Source organism: Rhodnius prolixus, unplaced genomic scaffold, assembly GCF_049639745.1.
Source record: "Rhodnius prolixus isolate KJV_2025 unplaced genomic scaffold, Rpr scaffold_11, whole genome shotgun sequence".
Classification (NCBI taxonomy): domain Eukaryota; kingdom Metazoa; phylum Arthropoda; class Insecta; order Hemiptera; family Reduviidae; genus Rhodnius; species Rhodnius prolixus.
In genome coordinates this window covers 9,900,490-9,912,874 of record NW_027411625.1, presented here as the reverse complement: position 1 = coordinate 9,912,874, position 12,385 = coordinate 9,900,490, and the positions used below count along the sequence as shown (strand labels likewise).

The 12,385-nt window shown below is 34.7% G+C and overlaps 1 protein-coding gene across 5 annotated transcripts in view; it reads right to left on the bottom strand.

Annotated features, from left to right (window-relative positions):
* Positions 1–6,756: 6,756 nt before the first annotated feature.
* Lim1 (LIM homeobox 1) overlaps positions 6,757–12,385 on the bottom strand; it is a 147,543-nt gene continuing 141,914 nt past the window's right edge. For 3 of the 5 annotated variants that reach the window (XM_074138789.1, XM_074138792.1, XM_074138793.1), the window contains exon 7: positions 6,758–9,691. In XM_074138789.1, coding sequence (XP_073994890.1) covers positions 9,513–9,691 — 179 coding nt within the window. In that variant the 3' untranslated portion in view covers positions 6,758–9,512. Of the gene's footprint in view, positions 9,692–12,385 lie in introns of all 5 variants that reach the window. The other 2 variants (XM_074138790.1, XM_074138791.1) reach the window with 2 other exon arrangements.

Genomic DNA, 12,385 nt, shown 5'->3' with positions numbered 1-12,385 from the left:
GTAGTGTTTAATCAACACACGAAATTCTTTTTCGTCCATTTTTTGAAAATCACTCGACTTCCTCGATTCAAACTAATGCCAAACACAAAGATATAGACCGATCTGGCTGAAACTTGGTGTGTGTTCTTCCAAGAGATGCTACTAACTAAACATAAACTCGATACGCGCCAGTGGTGCTATCTCTCTGACTTTGCACGGACTTTTCAAACGACCCTCGTATCATGGCGCTTGTAAGTGCACTGAAAGTGCAAACAAAAAAACCTTGAGAACTGCAGTAAAAAAAGGGGACTGCACACACCAAATTTTGTTTAATGTGTTAGACACTTCAAAACCCAATTTTTTTAGAATCTGAGTTGAACGCAATACCTTTCCTTTTCCTAAGGTATAACAAGACAATAATAGAACGACGCCCAAATTAGATCTAGGGGACCATGTTTAATGTACAGGTAATTACAGTACGAATTTCCTGGAACAATCAAACCCCTACCTCCCACCCTTGGGAGGGTCGAGACCCCGTCAATTGCACGTCATGAACAACAAAATCAAGCTGTACAGTAGTTCAGGGTTACACAAAGGGTGTGCCTTGGTCTGGCTCGCGTGAGATGTCACCTGTCGCCTTCATTGACATCACTGGCAGAGGTCGCCTCGTAATCACTTCTCCAGATTCTGAAAATAAGGCTGATATGCCAAAGCAGTACAGCCTTGATCTCCATCGATTGGAAACCGCTCACATACTTTTATTTATTACAATTATTGGGTTGTAAAGAAATTATTACCGTTATGGCTGCCTTTAATAAGTATTCAAATGAAAAATAAGATGTCATTTTATTATTCAAAGGGTATAAAATATACTTTTTATTATACAATACATATATATCCGTTGTTTATAATCACGTCAACCGTTTATGTCTTTAATTCAACACCTCTTTGGTAGACGCTGATTCTTTTGAGGTAAATAATTCATGCTTTCACTTCCTCGTCTGTGTTAAGATGTTTTCTTTAAAAAAAAATTAACGAGGGATCGGAATAAGCAATAATCCGTAGGAGCGAGATCTGGGCTATAAACAGAAGAAGTTCATAAAATCAGCTTTTGAGGCAACCCTGCCCGAAGTAATACTTTTTGGCAAGAACAGCTTGAACCCTATCTCTTGATGCTGAATAGAGTTCAAATATGATCGCTGCCAGTTGGGACGCAACTCAAAAAGCATCAGTCTATTTAAGTTCTATCTATAAGCTGAGTCATTTTAACAACACAAAATGGCAGACTCACTTATTTGTGAGTCTTTGACCCACATCAAAGCAGATTTGAGTTTTTCTTTAAAATTATATAAATATGTCTAATATTCTTTTTCCCTAAAGCATAAGATAAGATCACATTGAAATATGTGGGTTTACTAAAATATGCCCACTTTTCGTCAAAAGTGGCGATCCAATCAAAATGCTGTTTTGGCAGTTAGGATCCTGGCGCCAACTTTAATCTTGAATCTAATCCCTCATTGACCCTCTGATTTGAGAATGAGAGATTAACTTCAAGAGCTTGTTGAGTTATTTAGGGTGTTTACCCATAAGATTACCAACCGAAACGTTTATAAATGCTAGTATTGGACATTTCCCAGTATGTGACTGCCAATCACCTCTTCATCTACGTGATTATTCAATAATATTTCTGATAACAGTTTCCATTAAAACGCAAACCGCCATTTTAACAACACAAAATGGCAGACTCACTTATTTGTGAGTCTTTGACCCACATCAAAGCAGATTTGAGTTTTTCTTTAAAATTATATAAATATGTCTAATATTCTTTTTCCCTAAAGCATAAGATAAGATCACATTGAAATATGTGGGTTTACTAAAATATGCCCACTTTTCGTCAAAAGTGGCGATCCAATCAAAATGCTGTTTTGGCAGTTAGGATCCTGGCGCCAACTTTAATCTTGAATCTAATCCCTCATTGACCCTCTGATTTGAGAATGAGAGATTAACTTCAAGAGCTTGTTGAGTTATTTAGGGTGTTTACCCATAAGATTACCAACCGAAACGTTTATAAATGCTAGTATTGGACATTTCCCAGTATGTGACTGCCAATCACCTCTTCATCTACGTGATTATTCAATAATATTTCTGATAACAGTTTCCATTAAAACGCAAACCGCCATTTTAACAACACAAAATGGCAGACTCACTTATTTGTGAGTCTTTGACCCACATCAAAGCAGATTTGAGTTTTTCTTTAAAATTATATAAATATGTCTAATATTCTTTTTCCCTAAAGCATAAGATAAGATCACATTGAAATATGTGGGTTTACTAAAATATGCCCACTTTTCGTCAAAAGTGGCGATCCAATCAAAATGCTGTTTTGGCAGTTAGGATCCTGGCGCCAACTTTAATCTTGAATCTAATCCCTCATTGACCCTCTGATTTGAGAATGAGAGATTAACTTCAAGAGCTTGTTGAGTTATTTAGGGTGTTTACCCATAAGATTACCAACCGAAACGTTTATAAATGCTAGTATTGGACATTTCCCAGTATGTGACTGCCAATCACCTCTTCATCTACGTGATTATTCAATAATATTTCTGATAACAGTTTCCATTAAAACGCAAACCGCCATTTTAACAACACAAAATGGCAGACTCACTTATTTGTGAGTCTTTGACCCACATCAAAGCAGATTTGAGTTTTTCTTTAAAATTATATAAATATGTCTAATATTCTTTTTCCCTAAAGCATAAGATAAGATCACATTGAAATAAATATTTTTACATAGAATTTTTGTTGCATAATTTGATAATTTATCAAATATCTAAGGGGGGGGAAATTAGTGAAAAAATCTAAATTTAATTTTTCTGTAAAATAATTAGTGTTTAATAATTAACCAATCAGATGGCCGAGGTGTAAAAGATGGGCGGTTGGATTGGCCAATCAAAAGGAACTCACATGGCGACCACGTCCACAATCATGCTCTCTCTTCTCTCGAATTGCAATAGCTACTAGTAAGATGGTCCAGCATTCTGATTGGTGTAAAGAATTACTTTTGTGGAAAATAATTGTTTCACTGCACTTACCCACATATTTTAGAGCCTCCTAGTCGTGTTACATACCTGCAGTGCCATCTACAAGTCACTCATTCCCAGGAGTTTGTGTAAATAAATGAATACAACTTGAACGGTTGGTCTTTATTTTATAAACTTTATAATTTAGGTGTGTCCACTAAGTTTATTAAAATACTGCAAAATTTGTATCTAGCCTCTCAGTCTGCAGTAATAGGAAGAGATGGAGTATCAGAATTTTTCCCTGTAAGTAGTGGAGTCAGGCAGGGTTGCTTGCTTAGCCCTATTATGTTTTCGGTATTTATAGACGATTTACCTCTGTTCCTTGAGGGTGGAGTTCGAGTTGGTGATGCCAAAATAAATGTTTTAATGTATGCTGACGACATTGTCCTGATAGCAGACACCCCCCTCCTCCTACAGAGAAATATAAATATATTAGAGAGCTACTGTGATCAATGGAATTTATCCCTTAATCTCAGTAAGTCCAAAGTTTTAGTGTTTCGAAAGGGAGGTCGTTTGGCGGCACGGGAACGTTGGCAGTATAAAGGTAAGGTAATTGAAAGGGTAAAAAGATACAAATATTTGGGAGTTACTTTATCTAGTCAGCTCTCTTTTCAAGAACATCTTAAAGAAAAAATCTCTACCGCTAAACTTGGTATTAATACAGTTTGGACTAAGTTAATTTCGCAAAATGAAGTTCCAATTCATGTTAAGTTTCAGGTTTTCAAGTCTGTATCCCGTTCTATTGCCTGTTTTGGCGCCCAAGTTTGGGGTCATGAAAGGTTCGAATTGCTGGAAAAATTTCAGCGTTATTTTATCAAAAAAATATTTCTTCTTCCAGCCTTTACTCCCAACTTCATGCTCCATATTGAGACCTCTCTAGATCCAGTGTTTTTGCATACTCTGAGGCTTCATATAAATTATTGCCTTCGTACTTTGGATCTCCCTTCTCATCGTTTGCCCAAGGTGGTGGCTCAGGAGGTGGTACGACAGAGGGTTTCGTGGTTCTCGTCTTGGATCTTATTGTGCCAAAGGTATGCGGTCAACTTTGACTCTCAACTGACGAATAAGCTATTATGGCGTGGGCAGCTCGATGATCTGCTTTCAGCAATAAAATCGTCTTACATCGCAGATTCTCTTAGTCGTGCAAAGAGTTCTGAACAGTTTCTATTGTATAGAGCTCTTATGGAGGTTGAGGAGGAGCCCAGAAGATTTTGCGCGCCTCACTCTGATGTCAATATGAATTTGTCCGATTTGAGTCTATTGCTGAAAATTAAGGGTGAACTTTTGAAGCTAAATTCGGTTCCTTGTATAGAGAGGGATTATCAGGAGGAATTATGTAATATGTGTTTTTTCAGTAAAGAAAATCTTCATCACTTTTTAGTAGAATGTCCCGCTCTAAGTGATTTGAGAAAACGGTTCCTTGGTAGTGCCACTCTTCAAGGGAGTGACATAGTGCAGATGTTATCCTCCAAGTCGTGTAAACCTTTGCTTGAATATACTCGTAGGGCTATGGTTTTGAGGAAAAACTTGACCTCCTAATACTTCTCATGTTTATAACTTAAGTTATAAAGTTCATTTATTTACTAATATTTTCACTTCCTTATTTATATTTTAAGCACTTCATATAACTTCAAATTATTTCTATCTTTCTTGTATTTAATCTCTTATTTAAATTATTTACCTCCCAGTAAAGATCACATATGTATCTGATAATTATTTACACTATTCTTTATTTAAAATCCAGTATTTAATTTTAGTTAATTTTATTGAGCAGAGTAATAATTTTTTATTGTGAAACAATTAATTTTTTCTTTTACTTTGACATTAATTGAGTTAATCTTGTTGAGATAATTTGTTATTTCAATGTCTAGCAAACTCTGGCAGACGGCGTTAGCCATGCCTATTAATACTGTTATAATTTTCTTTATTTTTGTATTTTTTGTACTTTTGTATTTTGTAAATAAAAATAAAAAAACTTGAACGGTTGAGTCAGTAAGTTTGGTTCATATCCAAATTTCTCACTTTATCTCCATGAAGGGGCATCACGAAGAAGTACGAAGGAGGAAATAATTTTAAAAATTAGGTTTATTGTGTCTAGATGCTTGTTACTTTAGTTTGTATCGGTTTCCTTGGGCGATCTTTGACATCCCGCACTGTACTGGACTGACGGCTCTGATTTTGACCAAGCGGCTGTTCTGAGGGCAGGGCGCCAGCTTCGGCTCTTGAGCCTTTTGTGCTGGTGATGTAAGTTACTTAAGGCCTTGCACGCGGTCATTACTATGTCCATTCCAACTTTACTTAAATGATCTAGGCAAAAGGCATCTGTAATTGGCCAAAAATCTTCATCCTGACTAGGCTGTATGCCTATGCTGACTTAATATACTTTTCTTTTTTTAAGTTTATACGGCAAAGTAGTTACAGACAAACAATTTGAACAGAGTGACCACAAGATGGTCCAGCCTCAGTGCAGAAGACACTTATATCACTAGGTGATTACCTTGCAAACTCTAGCTTGCGACATGAGTCTTTGGTACCTGAAGACCACGGAAGATAACACATAAACACTATTAGAGAGAATACTCTACACTAGCGTTTCTCAATATTTTGGCCCGCATATCCTAATATATTTTTTTGAAGCTACGAGTATAATTGCTACCCAACTGTTTATTTTGTAATTGGTAATATAATCTAAAATGTATAGCAGCACGATACTTCTTATTCTGTTCAACTTGATAGTACTTAACTGCTCATAAAATTTATATTATAAGTAAAAGTTAAGTTAAACTACATTTTTTTGTAATTAAAAAATTTAACCACATTTATTTTTGAAAGAAAAAGTGTATTGTTTGAAGAATGGCTTCAAAACTAAATACAACCATAAAAATCATAAACCTAAATTATTCACAATTTTTTTTTAAATGTTTAAATATTCATATAGGATTTCTGGAAATAGGTTTCTTTGTTATTTCTTTGAATCCTACGCGAACCAGAATTGCGATCCAAAGGTTGAGAAACGCTGCTCTAAGACCTTATAAAAAGGAATAGATGTTCCTACCAGGCTAACAAGTCCCTACTAGTCTTCGGCTCAAGTGCCTGGGGGACGACCCTTCTTTTGTTATAATCCATGGTATAATCTGGATTTACTTACATACTCCCTGACGAAGCCTCAGCCACTACACTCCTTCATAGTCTCCCATCGCCTTTCTCCAACTACAAAGACCGATTATTTTCCATCCATCCTCTGCTCACCCCTCCGCCAACAATCTCAGGCGTTGGTGTGCCACGTGTACTTCAACAATCCTCTAACCAATCCACGTATTCCAACCAACGGCAGTCTAGCTGCCTTTACTTATGACAAAATATCCGACTCTCCAAACAGTTCAACTACTTCTTGCTTAGTCCTAAAAATTAAATCTTTTTTCAATTAAACTATTTTACATTACTTTTCAGTATTTTCTTTTTTCCACCTGCGTAAAATTTGCTGAACAGTTCGGGGTCGAAATCCAGAATCCTGAGCACAAAGTCTTTAACACCGTCTCACACAGGCACCATTATTATAGCTCCTCTATTAAACTCCATCTTTTATAAACCATCTGAAGAGCCCACAAGTCCTGCAGAATGTCCTGCGGACATTCGACTGCAAAAAATTCTTCCTTTAACCATCCTTTAAACGAATATTCTTAGGTGGGTATCTTAAATAAAATTCAAAGATTTCGTTTCTTTTTAAATGTATAATATATACATAGAATATAGAATCTAATACACTAGAGTATTATTTCTTGAATAAATAACGACACATTACATACAATCGGACCAACCATATAAAGTAAAATAGCCATGTCCAACAATACATACAATGAAAATTAATGACAAAAATTCACAATTTAAATTAATATGAACACTATAATAATGAAAAGGATGGCCATTATTTCTGCGGGTAGAATATATCTATATATATTTATATATATTTACAGCATCAATTTATTTTTAAAAATTTATTTATTTATTTTATTTATTTTTGTACAATTTTGTGTTTATTTTTTTCTACATAGCGTTTGAATTTTCACAATTTTTCCAAAAGCTGATAATTTATTGTTTAGCATTTTTACCACAGGCTGTTAACATCTTTTTAATATAACCAAATTATTAATAAATTATATTATATGAAATATACATTTTAAGAATAGAAGAAGATATAGATCGATAAAACAAAAAAAAATTGAAGGTAAATAGTGAGACTACGTTTGGATAGATAAGGACAATATCAAGAAGGGGCAGATAAAGCCAATATCAAAAAGAAAATGCAGTTAAAGATTTTTTTATATTTATAATTAAGGAATGGTCCAATATGGATTTTTTTTTAAAATATGGCTGGAATAATAGAGGAATATAATGACAAGAAAAGGGCAGTTATGGGACAAAATTTATGGTGCAGAGATAAAGAATAACATGATTTAAATGGCTGTTTAGATTATTCAAACAACAGAGGAATATAAGGTCAAGTAGAGGGCAGATATGGAGCAAACATTATAGCATTTATTAGCGGTTAAGAAAATGGAATAAATGGTACAGACAAATTATGAATTTAGATAAACGTTATTTCGAGAAATAATTAATTATAGAACAGCAAAATTTAGTTAATTTAAAAAGATTTTGGAAAACAGTCCCTGGTTTATTAAAAGATAATGAAACGCCAGCTTAGGAGTTGCCAATTTTAATTATTTAAATAATTAAATTTATTTAATTATTTCTTGTATAAGTGGCATTTTAATTTGTGAAAAAATGTATATAGCCTTCGATAAAACTGAGAAGTTTTCAGATTATGTACACAGACGGATCATCTCAGTTCTTCCAAAAAATAGAAAAAAGTATTGAGAATAATGGCACAATAAAATGAGATATTTTTTTGTTTTTTTTGAAAATTCCAGGCAAGATTTTTTTGTTCTTTTTGTAACTGTCTCCACTGCTGCCATTTATCTCATTTTTTTTTTATGTTAAAAAAACTATTTTTTGAGGCACTAATACTCGGGAGTCCACATTAAAACCTTAATCAGCTAAAAACGTAGCCGTACTTCTTTTTCTTTTTCTTTTTTTTGAATCTCGAAAAATATGCTTATGAGAAAGGACTCGAGAGATTCGGCTCCTAAATGGTCACTCGAGAAAACAATAGAATAATTTTTAAAAAAAGTCACATTAAGACATTACAGTGGAGACAAAAATTAGATTCTTTAGACAGAACCAAGAACAGTATTTTTTTTTTTCTACCTTGAAACCTTCGTATCGAGTTTTCAGATTCAAAAAAATTAAAAACAAGAAACCTTAATAATAATAAAAAAATAATAATTGATCCTTTTTTTTGTCTCTTTTAAATAAAGTATATGCAGAATTTCATTTTGTATAATTTAATTTACTCGGGTAAATATAACATAATTTAACAAAATTTATTTACAAGTTATATATGGCAACATGAAATCTGTACAATGAAATTAAAAAAAACAATTTGATAAATAAGTTTGGGCATTTTTACTTGAATAAAGTAAATTTATTAATTTATTTTTAATTTATTCTTAAAATCGTATTTGTACACAGAATAACATCTGAAATGAAATTTATTTTTTTAAAACTAACTTGAAACACAAATTATGTTTATGTGGGGGGGTCTATCAGTCAATATTATTTTAACTCACTATTATCCAGAAATTGTAGTGAGGAATTTGTTTATTTTAATTTGATTTTTTGGAATAAAAAAAAAGAATTCTGTCGTGACTATCATAATCACACACGACCCTCTCTTACTACCACCAAAAAAAAAAAAAAAAAATGGCGGAAAATTCAAATTTAATTCTCGATTAAGAAAAATGGGAGAATCAGGACATTTAAAAATAAATCGGACCGATTTCTGGCAGCAGAAAAATTACACAACATGCAATATGAGTCTCTTGAATGAATCCTTCATCCTGTTTACTCATATAAACACGGAATTAACTCTTGTTTCACTATAAATATTATAGTGAACATTTATTAAAGCACATTATATTTAATAAAAATACCAAATTTGAAAGTAAACTTTGAAAACTGTAAGAGAAAGCCGTGGTGTTCAATCCGTTTTTTTTTGTTTTATAAATTTAATTTTTCTGTTGGACATAATTGTGTTTTAAAAATTTTAAAAAATTAGTCACAATCTCTTAATACATTTCTCTTTATACAGAAAAGTTGTTGCTATTTACAAAAGATTCATTGGAACAATATCATTTATGATTGTAATTCATTAAATACCGTGCACGGTTTTTCTTCAAAATGAAGTAACAAGATTGATTACTATTGTTTTTCAAGGTGAGTGTGTTTCGAAACCAAAGAAAAAAAAAAATAATTATCAGAATCATAATAATAACAACATTATTTTCTTGTTCCTTGTGCTGCGGATAAATAAAGAAAATAAAATATGGCGTCGAGTTAAGACTTATCCAGGCTGTAGTTGCCTTGAGCGGACAGATATTCCGGACTGTCCCGGTGGGCGAGCAGGTGTGGAGGTTCGCCGGGCGGACCGCCTTGAGCTCCTAGGAAGCCCGCCTGGTCACCGGACATTGATGGGAAGTCAGGTCCAATGCCTCCTGGTTCCAGGCCGGGACCTACTTTAAAAGTAAACAAAATAATAATAATAAAATCAAAAAAAATGGATGGTATATTATTAATACTGGGCTATCATAAAAGTCGACGCGTTTTTATTTTATTTTACCCTTAGTAAGTAAGAAGTATTTCAATCGTGCGGATTTTGGATCGGAAATGAATGTAAAATGGATTTAGAAGTCCAATCCTCTCCCGAAATGTCCTCTAGAAATTAAAAAAAAAAGATAAGTAAAATCGAAGTAAGACTCTAATAGGGGCGGCCCTTAAGGCCTACGCCACTGCGACCCCTTTAGATCTATTGTGGCTCCCCAACTTTAGAGCTCGCCTTCCCCCAGACCCGTCCGTGTTTTTCCTCCCCGAGAAGTAACATCCATAGCCAGACAAGCCCCTCACACTGACACAACACGTGCAGTGGCCGTTTCCTCCTTTTCCTGACAGAACCTACAAAGGCTATCATCTGCCAGGCCCATGCGATGCATGTGTTTTCTGAGCCTGCAGTGGTCCAGTTAATAGGCCTACAATTATCCTTATAGCACCATACGGCCTTGACGGATTAATTCTGCAGTTAGCTTTGGCGAATAGCCCTTGATGAACTCCTTCGCCTGTCTCTGCCCTGTGGTGGCTGAGCCACCACTCCCGAGACCTAGTCTGCACACATAGTTTAATCCCGGGCCAATAAATCTGCCGCTTCGTTTCCTTTATGTCCTGAATGACCAGGTACCCAAACCAGACAGACCTTATTTTGATCGCTAATTTCCTTCAGAGCACCCAGACAGTCCCAAACCAGCCTTGAATTGACCTGGTAGGAATAGCTCGTAGAGCAGCCTGACTATCCGAGAAAATCACGCCTTAGAATTAATAATTCCTCTTCCAACAATCTCGGTAGCACAGAACCTAATTGCAACTAGCTCAGCCTGAAAAACAGTAGCTAGTTTTCCTAGGCTAACTGAAAACCTAATTTCGGCTTCGCCCCGTACACTCCCGCTCCCCACCAAAATCGAAGTAAAGTAATTGCCTATTTTTTCAGGCAGCCTTTACGTCCAACTACCAAATTAACTGTCGTGGATGGAGGCGGATAGTAAAACATACTTTACTATAAAGTTCTCAAAATCCAAAGCCTAGGACCGGGGAATCGAACCCAATACCACAATACATCTTAGCTTTGCAGACCTTGCCTCTAACCAGTAGTGCGGATTCTCTTTCGTTTCTTTCAGTTTTATCGAAAAATACTTCACCTGAATTGTTTCATTAACAAACTTTTTTTTTTTTGAAAGATTTATTACAAAGTTCAGGGTTATTAGGCTTTCCTTCAGAGTGTCATTTTTTTTGTATTCCGTACAGTTTTACCGGCCATATTGTTTGAGGGACATAAAATTTGACGCTAATAATCTTCGGATTTGTAATTAATCCTTTGACTTGAAGTTTAAGGATGAACATTTTTTAAATTTTCTCGAGTCAATGAGAAATATTATTACTGTTCGGCCTACTGACAGCTCAGAATAAAGTAATAAATGGATTTGTTTAAATTTCCGTTTACCGGAAATTGATTTCAAGGAGGTACCAGAGGAAGTTAATCTTACTACTTAAGTAAAAAGTAAAGTAATCGCCTATTTTTTTTAAGTCGAGGCTTAACGTCCAACTACCAATTAGGTGTCGTGGACGGGGGCAGAAGTTCATACTTTACTATAAACAATTTTTTCTTACAAATAATACAAATAAAAAGTAGTCATACGCGGGATTCGAACTGGGGATCTCCCACTTACGAATTCAGCCTTCATAAACACGACCAACGACTGCCCTTAACTACTTAAGTATTGCTTTAGTTTCAGTATAGTTAACCGTTGAATTTCGAAAGTAATTACTATGTAATATTAAAGTGCAAATCTGTACAAAATTTCGATTCGAATGACACTTCATTCATGAAAATCGGTTCACGTGTCGATAATTTGAAACGATTACTGTACTTCCCCTTAACAAGTGTAAGAGCTGATCGCCGCTTTAATGTTACGGGAGCTCTAACCCTAACATCCTACCAAATTTTATCAAAATCGGGCCAAGATTTACAGAGTAATTAGTAATAATAATTTTGGAGGGGGCCTTACATAAAGGGGGCTTACTCCTCTCCCATTCGATGTACAGCGTCGAGACCCCCAAAAGGCACATCTACATAAAATTCCGAATCGAATGATACCTTATTCATGAAAATCGGTTCAAGCGTTTAGGCGCAAAGCAGTTTACAAAAAAGGTAACAACAAGAAGAACAAGAACAACATTTTTTGAAAAAGCCGTTTTTGCTCATTTTCGGCAACTTATATCTCAAAACCTATTAGATCTTGGTTGTTGCAAAAAAAAAAAAAAAAAATACAGTTATAAAGGAGGGTTTGCCCTTTATTTTAAAGAAAATTTGGGCATTTTATCTTTTATAGAAAAAGAGAAAAATATTGTCAAAGTTGGGTGTTTTTCAACGTTACGCTTTTTCGTACACTTTTTGACGATCAACCCTTATACAACTATCCTACCGGACAGTTTTAATAAAAATGTATAAAGCATTGTTAAGAGCGATGTCATGTAAGTTTGATGATTGCACATTATTGGTGATATTGTTTCAACTTTTTATCTCAATCGAACCGCGTTTAGAGACGAAAGCTAGTTCTGTTAAGACAGAGCGAGGAACAAAAAAACAGCCGCTCGTATAAGTC